The following is a 14,156-nucleotide window of genomic DNA, read 5'->3' on the forward strand; positions in this document are numbered from 1 at the left end:
TTAGTTAGTTTAATTAGCTAGCTAGAGGTGGCCTCAACCACTTTGAGTCAAAAAGAACAAAGTCAAGATTTCCGAGTACTACTCGTGTTCAAACTTAATAATTTTACCAGCGTAAAATGATTCCAGTCCTTTTGCAGATACAGATATTTGTGACACGGGATAGGACTGTTTTAATTTACAGACATATTAACTCCAAACGAAAGTTTCATCATTTATGTTCCAGAAAAGGAGAAAAGTCAAAGAAATGGCAACAATTCAGTCTGAGCAGAATGAGCTCTTGTTCTTTATTCTTACAAGCATTACGATCACAAGAGTTTTGGATGTGAGTTAGAGGTCTGTGATAATGATAATTTGCTTTATCTGCAGAGATCAGATTCTGCAGGTTATTGAAGCTGCTGCATCCGTCACACGGCAGCTTATGCTAAAGAGTTCATAAGTTAAAACTGTCACTAAGTGCTCCACGTTACTCCCTGTCGTCTTCTGAAGACTCCTCGGCCTCTTCTAGCCAGCGGATGAACTTCTGGAGCTGAAAATGGACATCAGAAATCAAGGTTACATATACTGATTTACTGAAGGTTTGGGGATGAAGACGGAGGCAGTGAATGGAGCAGGCAGGAAATTTCAAATATTTCCAAAAAGGGCATTTCACGAGTAAAATAATCAGAATATGACGCTATTTTTATTTATTTTTTTTAAAGTAGGCAGAGGAAAGGCTTAGGCTGCTCAAGCTCTCACAACTGGCTAAGCAAGGTTATTGGCATGAACTGACTCACTCTTTGGTTACTTAGCAACAACCTGTTGAGCAACTTGCGCAGCAGCAGTTTCAAGTTTAGAAACCATGACTTATAACTGCTTAGACAAAAAAAACAACACTATGGAGTGACGACCGTGGATTAAAGAGTAAGGGTCACGCCACCAATTTCACAGTATTTCAGATATAAAAAAACCCCCAAAAAACAATAATTGTCTATATAAACTGATACAAAGCAATTAAGTTGTGATGCGATTTTCAGCCGTATCGTCCAGCCCTAAGTTGTTGTTATCTCAGTGTTTCCTTGACCCGAGTTCTTCCTCACCCCCTGGTTCTTTCGGAGCCGTCTGCTTGAGTCTGTCGTGGCTCCCTGAGAAAACCAGCGCAGTATCATCTCCTCCTCCAGGATCTCCAGCTCGTACATGCTCATGAGAACCTTAGAGGCAAACAGCACAGCGCATACAGACTGGATGGCCATCGCCTAAATGATAACATCAGTTTTTCTGTTTTGTCCTGACCTTAACCATAGCAGGCCAGTGGCTCTCCTGCTCCAGAAAGTGTTCCTCAAAGGCAGCTAAGCAGTCCAGGTGGTCCTGGGCTCTCTTCACATAGTTCTTAAAGACTGGTGCCCATTTCTTTAACAGCTAGAGGGGGTTGGGGGGATTGAAAACCACAATTCTCTACCAAAATTGATGAGAAATGTCTGCTGCAACACATACGGGTAGAAGCAGAGCAACGTATTGTGAAGGAGTGAGGTTGGGGCCCTGCTGCTGGAAGGGGTACTCCAGCACCACACTGGTTAATATCTGCATCACCTCCTTCAGACTGATGTTGTAGGCGTACCTGGAGACAGACGTAGAGCGAAGATAAACAAAAGGTTGTGAAGGAAGCGGCTCGGGTGTGAGCGGGTTCGGAGGTTCGGCTCACTTCAGAGAGTTGATCTCCAGCACCAGGTTGTCGCAGCCGATGTTCTCCTCCAGACCTCTCTGCAGAGTCCCCATCACCTCCATCTGGAAGACTGCAGTACAGAAAACCATAATGATGACTCTCTGGACTTCAGAGTAACAGATGCCTGATGTTTCTCATGCCAAACCCCCTGACTCTTCTCCAGACTCATTTAAATACGTATTTTAAATGAAATATTTTTGCCAAATACTTCTGCAGTGGTGTTATTATAAAATCTTCAACATACAATATGCATCACCCATGTTTGTTAGCAGTTTTGTTTTAGATAGAAGTCCAGACGTTTCCTTTTCTCATTTTTAGTATGAAGGTCAGAGGCGCCACCTATTGGTGAAAAGAAATGTAGAGTAAAAGTAGAATAGTGGTTGAAGGTGTAGCTGCTTCAAACCACTTTTGACCAATGCAAGTCATGTCTCTGCTGCTGTTATTTTCTGTTTTGTTTGGAAATATAATAAGTTTAGCTTAGTGACTGTTACTATCCCAATTGTTCGCAATTTATAAGACAAGTTTTTCACTGTTCGGTTTTAGGGATAATTCTTTGTTCATCTGTTGTTTATGAGCAGGAATATATATTTGAACCATAAACCTCATGATAGTCTGTCTGAATGGAACTGATTGTAATTTTCACAATTCAGGAGCGGGCAGCTGAGCTCTCGCCTTTAACATCGTCCATCTCAGGTGAGGGAATCATGAGGTCATCGGGGTCGTCGGGTTCACTGTCCTCACTGTCGCTCTCAGGATCCGGGTTCAACACCAAACCTGGCCAACGAAAAGCCAACTGACATGAGGACGAACGTCCTGCGGCCGTCAGGGTGAGACGCTAAGACCTGCTCTCCTACCCCACAGGCACTGGGACAGCTCCTCTTCCTCTGCGTCATCCAGACCGCTGGCCTTCCAAATGTAACCTTTCCCTCCTGCTCCAACCTCCGCTGGGTTAAAAACTGTTAAAAACACACTTTATGCCACTGCTTGTGAACTACTTCAGAGCATGTGAGTATCATGGGGAAATAATACACACTTTTCTGTTTGGTTTTGTCTTTACTCTGCCCAACCTCGGCGTCATCGCTGAGGAACTCGTCAGCGTCCTCCTCCTCTTCCTCATCTGGGTGGTGCATGGACACGACGGTTCCTTCTGGCAGAGAAATGTTCGGCCCGATCACCACCTGGAAAACGGTCCACACCGATCATCGCAAATGTGTTTGTTTACGATTTATCGCCGCTACGTAGGGCTAGGAGGTAAAGCCTCACTATAAAAAGAGAAAACCCAAAAAAACAAAAACCTACTGCTCTAGTTATTTTAACTGACCTAACAGATACGTGTGGAGTCGTTTGGCATTGTCGTCTCCTCAAAACATTAAACAAAATTTCTCCCAGTGCATTTATAAGCCTGGCGGGCCTACAGGCTTTACTTGTTCCTCCACTAGGCTAAGCATCGTTTGTTTATCTATTATAGATTTTTTTTTTATGCACATACCTAACAGTGATAGCAAATATGGGTTAAAGTGTTTCTTTGGTGACAACTTCAGCGAATACAGTGGAAAGCCACGGATAAAGGACCCAAAACGTTCGGACACTTGAAACAAAAAAGCGTCTTGGACGACAAAAGTAAACTAAATTTATTTTAATTGTATATTTTTTTAGGAAAACTCTGTCATATTACATTTCAATGACCAGACATACATACTTACATTATATGCCAGGACACACTGCTTATTCAAGGTCACCCCCTCTTTGACCTGGGCCTTGTCGCAGACCACAGACTGTCTGATCGCCACATTACTGGCAATGTGAACATCATTCCAGATGTAGGCATGGTCCAGGGTTACATTGTCACCTGGAGCAGAAAAAAAAAAAGATTGTTTTTTTCCCCGCAACTTGCACAACTCTTCCTCCCCAGACAACACTGCTTAGAGAGCTCACCAATGGTGCAGTTGTCGCCAATGACGCTGTTGGAGATGCAGCAGTTGGCACCTATGCTGGTGTCGCAGCCTATAAGAACGTTTTCCACCATCTGGCTGCCGTGACCCAGGCTGACCCCGGATCCCCGGTAGACGTTGTGGCGAGAGTAGGTGCAGCTGCGTCCCTCCTGGTCCGTGAAGTTGGACTCCGGCGTGAGGGGGTAAAACCATCGTCGCACGAAGTCCGACGACACGGAGTCGTACATGAGCAAGTTGGAAACTCGGACGCCGTAGCCGTCCTTGGTGACGTGCATGTGGATCTGATTGCCGAGGATCTGTAACCCGAGACAAAGAATTAGAGTCACGGTACTATGGAAAAGGAAAAAATATATATAACGTGAAAATTATGTGCAGCACCTCTTCGTTGACCAATATCCCTCGGACGAAATCGTCCCTGGTTTGGTAGTCAAAGTTATCTGTGAAAAGTTCAGCAACCTGAAAGGAAACGAGAAAGCTCACACATTACCTCAGCCAGTCACAGAATTAGGGTCTATCGGGATTAAAACTGACCTGTGGAGAGCAGATACTGATGTGGCAGTCCAGGAGGTCATGCCTGACTTCAAACTCATCACTCCCACTGTGGAAAATATTCTGAGAAACAGAAACAGGGGCGTCCATCATAAGCTTGTCAAAAAGCATCAAGCTTCAACATTTAGATATCTTGTCTCATCATCACAACCACAAACGTTTAGAGGGATTATACAGTATTACAATTAAGCATAGCAAAAATTGTGACATTTTTGTAAAATTTATTATCCACAAGGTATATGACCATTTCTCCACTGTAATAATTTTTTTAAATAGCCAGTTACCATTGGAAAATGCAGCTTCTTTAGCCCCTGTGTTTTCTGGTAGTGTAAAATCTGCTGGCTCTTGCTGTCCATCGCCACGACGACATCATCTTCTTCACAGCGGGACCTATGACCCGGCGAGGACTCCTTAAAGATCATCGTCATGACCGAGATGTTCTTGTCCATCTTTCTCCGATGCCTGAGGAGCGAAAGATAAATAAAAATGACCCAAAAGTCGTAATCTCTCATCACCTAATCCATCTTAAGTTCAACGCAGGTGCAGGTCTCATACCTGTGCTGCTGCAGGGCCTGACTAATGTCGATGTTGGACACCACATCTCCATAAACCAACACAAAATCAGAGCGCACCAGAGACTTTGCATCAACATCCCGGAGCACATCACCAAGGGAACGGTACAGCTCTGATGTGATGATGTGGATCGTGTTAGGAGAGGAGGGTCTACACCACTTTGACTTTCTGTCGGACAGAATCAGGTTCATCTCGACATCTTAGCTTTGAACAAACGTCTCACACACACACACACACACGCACACACACGCGCACACACACATACACACAATGAATACACTCACAATAAGTGGGCCTTGATTTTACTGGCCATCCAGCAGCAAAAGACGAAGGTTTCCTGCACCCCGGTGGAGGTGAGGAACTCCAGGGTGTAGTCGATCATAGCAGCGTTTCCCAGCGGCAGCAGAGCCTGACATTAGAGTTAAGGGTGAACATAGTAAAGTAGTTACGAAACTGCTTTTACATATTAACACATCTTAAACTTAATAAACCTCAGGTGTCTGTGGTAAACATGCAGCAACAAGCTTCCATCTTTGTGAGTGAATCGCTGCTTTCAGCATGGACATCACTCAGTTAGCCTGTATTAGCATCGTCAGCTAACACAGCTCGCTGCCTACCCGCGGCTGGTCCTTGGTCACCGGGAAAAACCTCCGGTTAAAGCTGTCAGCGACTAAAACGGCCTGTAGCGGCTGCTCCTCCTCCTCCTGCTCCCCGGCACCTTTCCTCCCAGTAAAGCCGGAGCTTGAGCGGCTCTGTTTCCCCCCTTTACTAGCCATGTTTGACTCACAGGAGCCCAACTATGTCGTCAGAAGCAACTACGGTGGCGGAGAAAGGACAGTCTTGTTGTCGTTGCCGCACGAGCATGCCAGAAAACGAGAAAGACCTCGCTGCAAACAGAATGAGGCGGGGACGGATCGCTGTCAGTCTCATACCTTATTTGGAAATGGGAACATTGCACTCCGGACGTGAAGGGGGCGCTATTTTCTGTATTATCCGCGGTTTCCCGTTTTTATTTTCTTTTGAAATCTGTGATACATCTTCACCTTTAGTAAGGAGTTTCACTCTCAGCATGTATTTGAACTTCTGTCCTTTATTTACTTCAGCGCAGCTCACGGTTTTTAACAAATTAAGTAGCTTTCGGTATACTTCTAAATCTGCTCCTTAGTTGCATCTTTTCGGGCCTGCTACTGCCTCTAGTGGCGTGGTAACACAACTAATATAATTACATTACTAAATCAGAATACCACAAAGTCTTTGTTACTAATTCTGGCATTGCAGCGAGATCCTTCTTCCCGGTCCGGGCCAAGAGAGAACCCGAATATGACGTCAAGAATCCAACCCTTAATCACGTCTGAAGAGAGCTGGAGAACGTGGGTCCTCTGTGTGTGTGTGTGTGTGTGTGTGTGTGTGTGTGTGTGTGTGTGTGTGTGTGTTTGTGTGTGTGTGTGTAATGTTCAAAATTCTTGACTACAAAGCAGTACATGTAGCTTTAATTTTATCTTCAGGGTCAGCAAAGTCTACTTTAAACATGCTCAATTTGTGAAACGCAGTTATTCACAGTAAATAGCATCACAATAGCTTTACTTTTGATCATTTAATGTTAATGCTGGCATTCACTTTTTAATGGAAAATTAAAATAAATGGATGGATTTCCGTGTATTGTTTATAAATTAATATGTTCCAAAGCCACTGGAAGCTAATTGCTAGTTTAATCCTTAGCCATTCTGAAAGCTATTGTGTTAAATAAATATAATAAAACTTTAACAGTCATTTACTTATTTTTTGACAAGTTTTTTTTTTTTTTTAACCATTGAACACCAGCAGGAAACACGCCGCGCCGCGGTGAAAACGCAGAGGAACAACCCGTCATTTGACGTTTCCTCCTCTGTTTGGCTACAAACCGGAAAAAATATTTACAAGGCGGCTCCGATTGGCCGAGAGTGGCGCGCCAAACGTCACGTGGTCTAACTTTTCGCGCGAAACAGTTCTCTGTTTGTCAGCAGGGGAGCGTGCTGAAGGAACGGAGGAAGAGACGAACTGTCCGCTGCGGAAACCTTCTCACATTGTGCTTCTCAAAGTCTTTTGCCTACAGTTTTGAAGGTGTTGCATCATGGACGTTGCCACAGCAACCGCGGAGAATGCCGGGACGACCGTGAAGGACGAACTGGCCGAAAAATGCCAGAAGTTATTCCAGGCCTTCTTAGAGGAGTAAGTGGAGGATAAGACGAGGACTAGGTGCTGCATTGTGTGTAGGGCTCTCGCTTGATCATGATAACACGTGGGGTTCGTATTTGCGACGACGGAGGCCTGGACTGCTGTATTGATAAGAGTTTTATGTTCTGAGCAGGTTTCAGACCGGGGATGGGGAGGTGAAGTATGTGCGGGAGGCCGAGGAGCTGATCAGGCCCGAGAGGAACACCTTGCTGGTGAGCTTCGTAGACCTGGAGGGCTTCAACCAGGAGCTGGCCACCACTATCCAGGAGGAGTACTACAGGTGAGCCAACATGGTAAAGCGTACATTCATTCACAAACTACTGGATTGTAACACAACCAAAACGACAACGGAAGCTGACGGAGCTGGAACCACCAACCCATCTGGAGCAGCCTCATCCACCATCACAACCCCAGACTGATCGAGGTCTATACTTGTTTCCAGGGTGTATCCCTTCCTCTGCCGGGCTGTTCGCAACTTTGCCCGGGATCATGGGAATGTTCCTCTCAACAAAGAGTTCTACGTTGCTATTGAGGATCTGCCCACCAGACACAAGTGAGGCACGTCCGGTCCGCAATCACCTGGTTTTGAGGTCGTAGCGTATTCATTTACTGTCTGTAACGTAGGATCCGTGAGCTGTCCTCCATGCGTATTGGCGCCCTGGTGAAGATCAGCGGTCAGGTGGTGAGGACGCACCCGGTCCACCCTGAGCTGGTAGGATGACTCATATCACTTTGACGTTTTTGACGCTTTGACCAGTGACCTAAACAGATTTTCTGCTTCCTGTGTTTTTTGTTTTTGCAGGTGAGCGGCACCTTCCTGTGCATGGACTGCCAGGCGGTGATCAAAGACGTCCCTCAGCAGTTCAAATACTCCCCGCCGACCATCTGCAGGAACCCCGTCTGCAACAACCGCTCTCGCTTCCACCTCGACACACACAAATCCAAGTTCATCGATTTCCAGAAGGTAGCTTGAAGGAGGTTTTCGCATTCCCAACACGATCCCTCAGCCCACAGGCGTCTGATGCGTTCTCGCGCGTGCAGGTGCGGATCCAGGAGACACAGGCGGAGCTGCCTCGAGGCTCCATCCCGCGCTCGCTGGAGATCATCCTGAGGGCGGAGGCCGTGGAGACGGCTCAGGCCGGAGACCGCTGCGACTTCACGGGGACCCTCATCGTCGTGCCGGACGTCTCCCAGCTCAGCACTCCTGGTATGGGTTAAGACCCAGGCGCTGAAGCACTTCTAATATCACCGTGTGGACTTTAGTGACCGTTTTTTATGGGTTGAATCTCTTTAGGCGTGCGAGCGGAGACCAGCACCCGTGTTCCTGGACGTCCTCAGGGGTTGGAGTCGGAGGGGCTGAGAGGACTGAAGGCTCTGGGAGTGAGAGAGTTGTCATACAGACTGGCCTTCCTGGCCTGTAATGTGGCCCCAACTAACCCACGAGTAAGAAACACGCAGTTCAACTAAAATCCTCTGAGATACAAAATATAATATTAGACTTCATTATAAATAAAATCTATTATTATGTATCTAAAATGAAGGGCATAAGATGAATTAAATTCATAAAAAAGAAAAAAACAAGTTGGCCTTAAATATGTTAATCACAGGTCTTAAATAAATGTAATCATTAAATAATTATTTAATCTTTTATATGTAGTTTTTTTTTTCCTCACTGGACTTTTGTCAGGCAGAAGTTTGTATTGTTCACATTTCTTAATTGCATTCTGATTCTTGAGGTGCCCTTTAAGTAGCTGCTAATATATTGTCACTAACTAGCTAGCTAGCTTTTCTACATCTTTCAAATTCAATTCAGAGATGCTTCATTGATCCCAAAGCGAAATTAAATTAATGGGTGATTAGTACGACATCGGTTAACGAATGACAAAGCTGAATGTTTTTCAACTTTCGTCAGAATTTCACATCCATGAACTTCATTGGTCACTTGACTATTGGTGTCTTTGACAGCTTTACCAGGGTGTCCATGCATCCTTAAAAAAATCTTAAATTAAGGCCTTAAGATGATTTTAAATAATAATAAAAACATTGCCTGAAATACATTAATCACAGGTCTTAAATTTTATCATAAAATTCCCAATCTTCTATATGTATTGTTTCCTTTCTCTCTCACGCAACTTTTTTGTCTAGCAAAAGTTTGTCTTGCTTAGAGGTCTTCAGGCTACTGGTACTACCTGTTAGCATATCCATGCTAGCTAGCTTTCTTCTTTTTTTTGGGGGGGGGAGTCTTAAATTTCATTCAAGGTCTTACAAAGTCTTAAATTTGGCACCCCGTTCACCTCTTCCTTATTGCAGTTCGGAGGGAAGGAGCTGCGTGACGAGGAGCAAACAGCTGAGAGTATCAAGAGCCAGATGACGGAGAAGGAGTGGGAGAAAGTGTTTGAGATGAGCCAGGACAAGAACCTGTACCACAACCTGTGCACCAGCCTCTTCCCTACCATCCACGGTCTGAGCCCCAGCCTCCGCCAGGATTTTTTTTTTTTTTTTTTTTTTTCCTTCTGACCTTTCAGCTGACTGCTTATGGTTGATGTTTAAGGGAACGACGAGGTGAAGCGCGGCATCCTGCTCATGCTGTTTGGAGGCGTTCCCAAGACGACCATGGAGGGAACCTCGCTGAGGGGAGATGTCAACGTCTGCATCGTCGGCGACCCGAGTACCGCCAAGAGCCAGTTCCTCAAGTATGGAGCGTGCTCGGAAAAAAAATACGTCAACTCGCCTCTAGTCAGACTTTAACCGTCTTACCTGTGCGTTTGTGTGTTCGCTCAGGCACGTGGAGGAGTTCAGTCCCAGAGCAGTGTACACCAGCGGTAAGGCCAGCACCGCCGCGGGTCTGACTGCGGCGGTGGTCCGCGACGAGGAGTCCCACGAGTTTGTGATCGAGGCCGGAGCTCTGATGCTGGCCGACAACGTGAGGGTTCAGGAGCTGGTAGGCGTCTCGTTGTCCTTTGGCAGGACGTCCTGCTCTGTAACGGCCCGTGTTTTGCTCTCAGGGCGTGTGCTGCATCGACGAGTTCGACAAGATGGACCTGAAGGATCAGGTGGCCATCCACGAAGCCATGGAGCAGCAGACCATCAGCATCACCAAGGCTGGAGTCAAGGTGACCAACCCCTCAGACGTGTCCACATTTTCTCGCTGTAGGCGATGAACCAGTTATGATGGATTGAAATTTAGATTGGTTTCCATTCTAATAAATATTTTTTTTAAGGGAAATTTTGTTTATAATTCATCGGTTTTGTGGTTTTGGTTGTAAGTGTTTTTTTATTTCAGTTTTAGTTATTCATTTTGGTTGTGTTTTATTTTGCATATCTAAAATATCTTCCAGTTTTTTGGGGTTTTTTGTTCATTGTGAAGGTATACTTCCATTGTTGTGCCATTATCACTATATTACTTGAAAATAGTCTCCAAACAACAACATTATCTTTTATCGCAATAATTTCCAGAACAATGCATCGTCCAAAAAAAAAAGTGTTTTTGTGGCAGGCCAGGACTCGTACAACCGAAACTTTGGCCACAGGAACCTTTTGGCCAACATGTAAAAACCTCACAGTCAAACAAGGCAGTGGGAGCATCATGCTGTGGGCTTTTTTTAAAAAACTTATAGCAAGGACAGGAAATTTGGTCATAGTTTTATGGGGAGATTAAAAATTTCTAAAAAATGAAACTGAACGAAAAACGTAAATCTTTTTTAAAATAAAATGAAAAAAAATGTATTGCCTAAAAAACTTACTTTGGTGAACCCTTGATCAGATGTAGCTTAAAAAAAACTCAACAGGAGAAAAGCTCAGCCATTTCTGCTCGACTTAACATCAGTAGTTGACTTTCTTGTCTAATTAACCCTCTGAAAATGAGAGAGCAACGATGCTAAATATGTCTCTTTGTCTGTTTTTTACAGAATTTGAACCAGGGTAAGCTAAAGCTAACGCTAGGAGGAGTTCTGGGTCGAACATATTTAGAGAGACAAAGAAGGGATTTTGTCTTAAATGCAAAATTTAAGTTTGTACAGTTTATGCTAAGTTGCTGCTGCTTGCGGTTATTTTCCTTCCACTTTCAAGTTTGTGTTTTTAGTTTCTCACCTAAAATACTTTGTGAACTTTGTGGCTGAAATGTTAAAAGTATCCCAAAACCTTTGGGATACTTTTAACAGAGTACTCTACGTAGAGTAGAGGAGTCTGGCTGGCAGCGGTTTCAGACTCGTCCTCTTCTCGCCGCAGGCCACCCTGAACGCCCGCACCTCCATCCTGGCCGCCGCCAACCCCGTCAGCGGGCGCTACGACCGCAGCAAGAGCCTGAAGCAGAACGTCAACCTGACTGCCCCCATCATGAGCCGCTTCGACCTCTTCTTCATCCTGGTGGACGAATGCAACGAGGTGTGCCCTCTGCTTTTTATCCGCCGTTTCATCCTGTCGTTCATTTTTTATTTTTGGGTTGTTGTTTTTTTTTTTTTTTTTTTTTTAAATTGCTTGTTTGTTTTTCAAGCTGCGGTGTTTCTCCCGTCTCTCTTGTATCCTTGTTTTTTCTGTAGAAGAAGAAGAAAAAAAAGAAGAAGTCGTCTGATCTAATCGACTTTTGTTTTATTCCCAGGTCACAGATTACGCCATCGCCAGGCGCATTGTGGACCTGCACTCCCGCGTGGAGGAGTCTGTGGACAGGCTCTACTCTCTGGACGAGATCCGCAGATACCTGCTCTTCGCCCGGCAGTTCAAGCCCAAGGTAGGCGGAGCCTAGCTCCTTCTGTCATCGTTTACTTCTTGGCCTATTGTAGAAACTAAACAAACTCCATGGATCTTGACGTCGAGTCTCTCAGTGTCTGGTGTAACAGTCTGGCAAACGTATTCGAACCCCTGCTGCTTGGTTCAATACGAGGGAGAAGTTACACTGCTAACTTCATGGGGGTCTAAAGAAGAAAGTACTAAAATCTCACATTGTGTTGGGTTTACTTACTATCGTTAAAGTCAGTCTAAGCTCTACTAAAGATGCTTGTCGTCTCTGTGTTCCACCGTAGATCTCCAGCGAATCGGAGGAGTTCATCGTGGAGCAGTACAAGCGCCTCCGTCAGCGCGACGGCTCCGGCAGCGTCTCCAAGTCCGCCTGGAGGATAACGGTGCGGCAGCTGGAGAGCATGATCCGCCTCTCGGAGGCCATGGCGCGCATGCACTGCTGCGACGAGGTAAGGCGCAGACACTCGCACGAAATCTCTCCAGGACACGTTTCCCCCTTTTTCTCCTGCGGTGTCTCATTTGCGTGAGCTCCGCTCCGTCTCTTCGTGCAACCAGGTGCAGCCTAAACACGTGAAGGAAGCTTTCCGTCTTCTGAACAAGTCCATCATCCGGGTGGAGACGCCCGACATCAACCTGGAGCAGGAGGAAGACGTTGAGGAAGAGCCCCAGCAGGAGGATGGTACGGTCAATAGTTCAAAGTTTTGGTGGTGGGCACACTGGTTGATTGAACGATGAGATTTGGTATTTTGTACTTTTATTTTTTTTTAACTCAGTTCGAAGCTTATATACAGGGATTTTTAATGCAGAAACATTTAGCCACACTCCTTACACACAAATAAAATGCAGGAAGAAGTCTAAACAAAATTGCTCTTGGAAAAATTAAATAAATAAACAGAATCGAAAGTATTGAGCTCATTTTAATCCGCCGTGCGGCCGCCTGCTGGAGTGCAGTAACGCGTTTCCCCTCTGTAGGCAACAACGTCCCGAACGGAGTCAACGGCCACGCGAACGGAGACGCTGACGGCCGCGTGAACGGACACGCAAGCCTCGGCGCCCAGCCCAGGCCGTCTCTCCGTCTGTCTTTCGCCGAGTACAAGCGCGTCTCCAACCTGCTGGTGCTGCACCTGCGCAGAGCAGAGGACGGTGAGGAGCACCCTGTCGTATTTACAATAAATGATTTATTCTACCACATCTACCTCCAACACACACACGTTGCTCATCCCCGTGTCTCTGCCATTTTTTAATTCATAATGTAGCTGAAGAAGAGGAGGAGCTGAAGAAGACTGCGGTGGTTAACTGGTACCTGAAGGAGATCGAGTCGGAGATCGACTCCGAGGAGGAACTCATCAACAGGAAGGGGCTGATAGAGAAGGTCATTCACCGGCTGGTCCACTACGTGAGTCAGCTTCTTACTATTTTAAAAGCATTTCCAAATCTCGTCGTCTTCACGCTGGTTTCTGGATGCATGACTCTTATTTCTGTTTTGTTTTTTTACCCCCTCCCCCGTCAGGACCACATCCTGATCGAGTTGTCTCAGGCCGGGCTGAGGGGCTCAGAGTCCGAGAGCTCGGACGGAGACAGCGTCCTGGTCGTCAACCCCAACTACATCCTGGAGGACTGAACGACGTCCGGCGCGTTTCGCTGATGCTCCCGCGTGCGGTCGGAGGGCTCCAGATGTTTGAGTTTCTCTCTGCTGTAGAAAGATTACATTTTGAGTGGCAGCAAAGTGGGATGTTGTAAATAAACGCTGCCCGTTGAAGCTTTTCTGAACTTTGTAACGTTGTGTTGTGGAACTGTATGATAGACAAATACCGACACTTAAAACTTGTTATCAAGCTGTATTATTATTATTATTATGACATGAAGAGTGAGGAATATTGGTTCAACTAATAAAGTTTTCTTAAACTGATCCATCTTGGTGCATTTCAATTATCATGGGAGAGTTTATTTGTAATCGTTTCCTGTTACTGCGTCAGTGCAGCGTGGCATGGACTCTCCACAGACTGTTGTGGGTTTAGGTCATTTCAGTTCACTGGCAACAGCAGGAAACACTGTTTTCATTATGTTATGTTCTGGTTGAGCTCAGAACTAGAAAAACCTACTAGAACGCCCTCCTAATTTCTGACTTCTCAAACTTTTTTTTTTTTTTATAATTTTGGGCAAATTTTGGATGTTTCAAACTTTTTTCTAGCAAATTTTGAACTTTTCAGACATAAAAAAAAAAATAAAAATAAAGAATTTTTGACAAATTTTTTTGGGGTCAAATTCTCAAATCTTTGTGAATTTTGTTTCTGGAAAAATTGACAAGTCAAAAAACTCATTTTGTTAAATTTCTTTTCTGTAATGGCTTTGATTTCTCAAACAAAAATGTTAAAGGTAGCAAAATATTTTTCAAGCAAATTTGATTTCTCACTTAGAATTGAGAAAAAAATTTT

The 14,156-nt window shown here is 45.1% G+C and overlaps 2 protein-coding genes across 3 annotated transcripts; one reads left to right on the forward strand and one right to left on the reverse strand.

The window, feature by feature from the left end:
* Positions 1-254: 254 nt before the first annotated feature.
* On the reverse strand, positions 255-5,684 carry eif2b5 (eukaryotic translation initiation factor 2B, subunit 5 epsilon). Of its 2 annotated transcripts, none has more exons than XM_044134817.1 (16): positions 5,391-5,684; positions 5,058-5,182; positions 4,756-4,941; positions 4,485-4,662; positions 4,183-4,263; positions 4,030-4,107; positions 3,635-3,947; positions 3,403-3,548; positions 2,733-2,877; positions 2,554-2,655; positions 2,372-2,473; positions 1,679-1,769; positions 1,471-1,594; positions 1,270-1,395; positions 1,077-1,187; positions 255-526 (listed from the first exon to the last, which is right to left on the reverse strand). In XM_044134817.1, the coding sequence occupies exons 1-16, from the start codon at positions 5,547-5,549 to the stop codon at positions 464-466; spliced, it is 2,130 nt and encodes a 709-aa protein (XP_043990752.1). In that variant the 5' UTR covers positions 5,550-5,684; the 3' UTR covers positions 255-463. The 2 variants fall into 2 exon arrangements, with proteins under 2 accessions (XP_043990752.1, XP_043990754.1); XM_044134819.1 differs by lacking the exon at positions 5,391-5,684 and adding an exon at positions 5,265-5,354.
* A 1,031-nt stretch (positions 5,685-6,715) lies between these two features.
* On the forward strand, positions 6,716-13,627 carry mcm6 (minichromosome maintenance complex component 6). The gene is made up of 18 exons (XM_044134826.1): positions 6,716-6,981; positions 7,121-7,267; positions 7,430-7,540; positions 7,612-7,699; positions 7,790-7,951; positions 8,029-8,194; positions 8,282-8,430; positions 9,298-9,448; positions 9,539-9,680; positions 9,769-9,910; positions 9,993-10,100; positions 11,215-11,370; positions 11,585-11,713; positions 12,006-12,170; positions 12,277-12,400; positions 12,694-12,864; positions 12,978-13,117; positions 13,232-13,627. The coding sequence occupies exons 1-18, from the start codon at positions 6,884-6,886 to the stop codon at positions 13,340-13,342; spliced, it is 2,460 nt and encodes an 819-aa protein (XP_043990761.1). The 5' UTR covers positions 6,716-6,883; the 3' UTR covers positions 13,343-13,627.
* Positions 13,628-14,156: the final 529 nt, after the last annotated feature.

Source organism: Gambusia affinis, linkage group LG12 (assembly GCF_019740435.1).
Source record: "Gambusia affinis linkage group LG12, SWU_Gaff_1.0, whole genome shotgun sequence".
NCBI lineage: Eukaryota > Metazoa > Chordata > Actinopteri > Cyprinodontiformes > Poeciliidae > Gambusia > Gambusia affinis.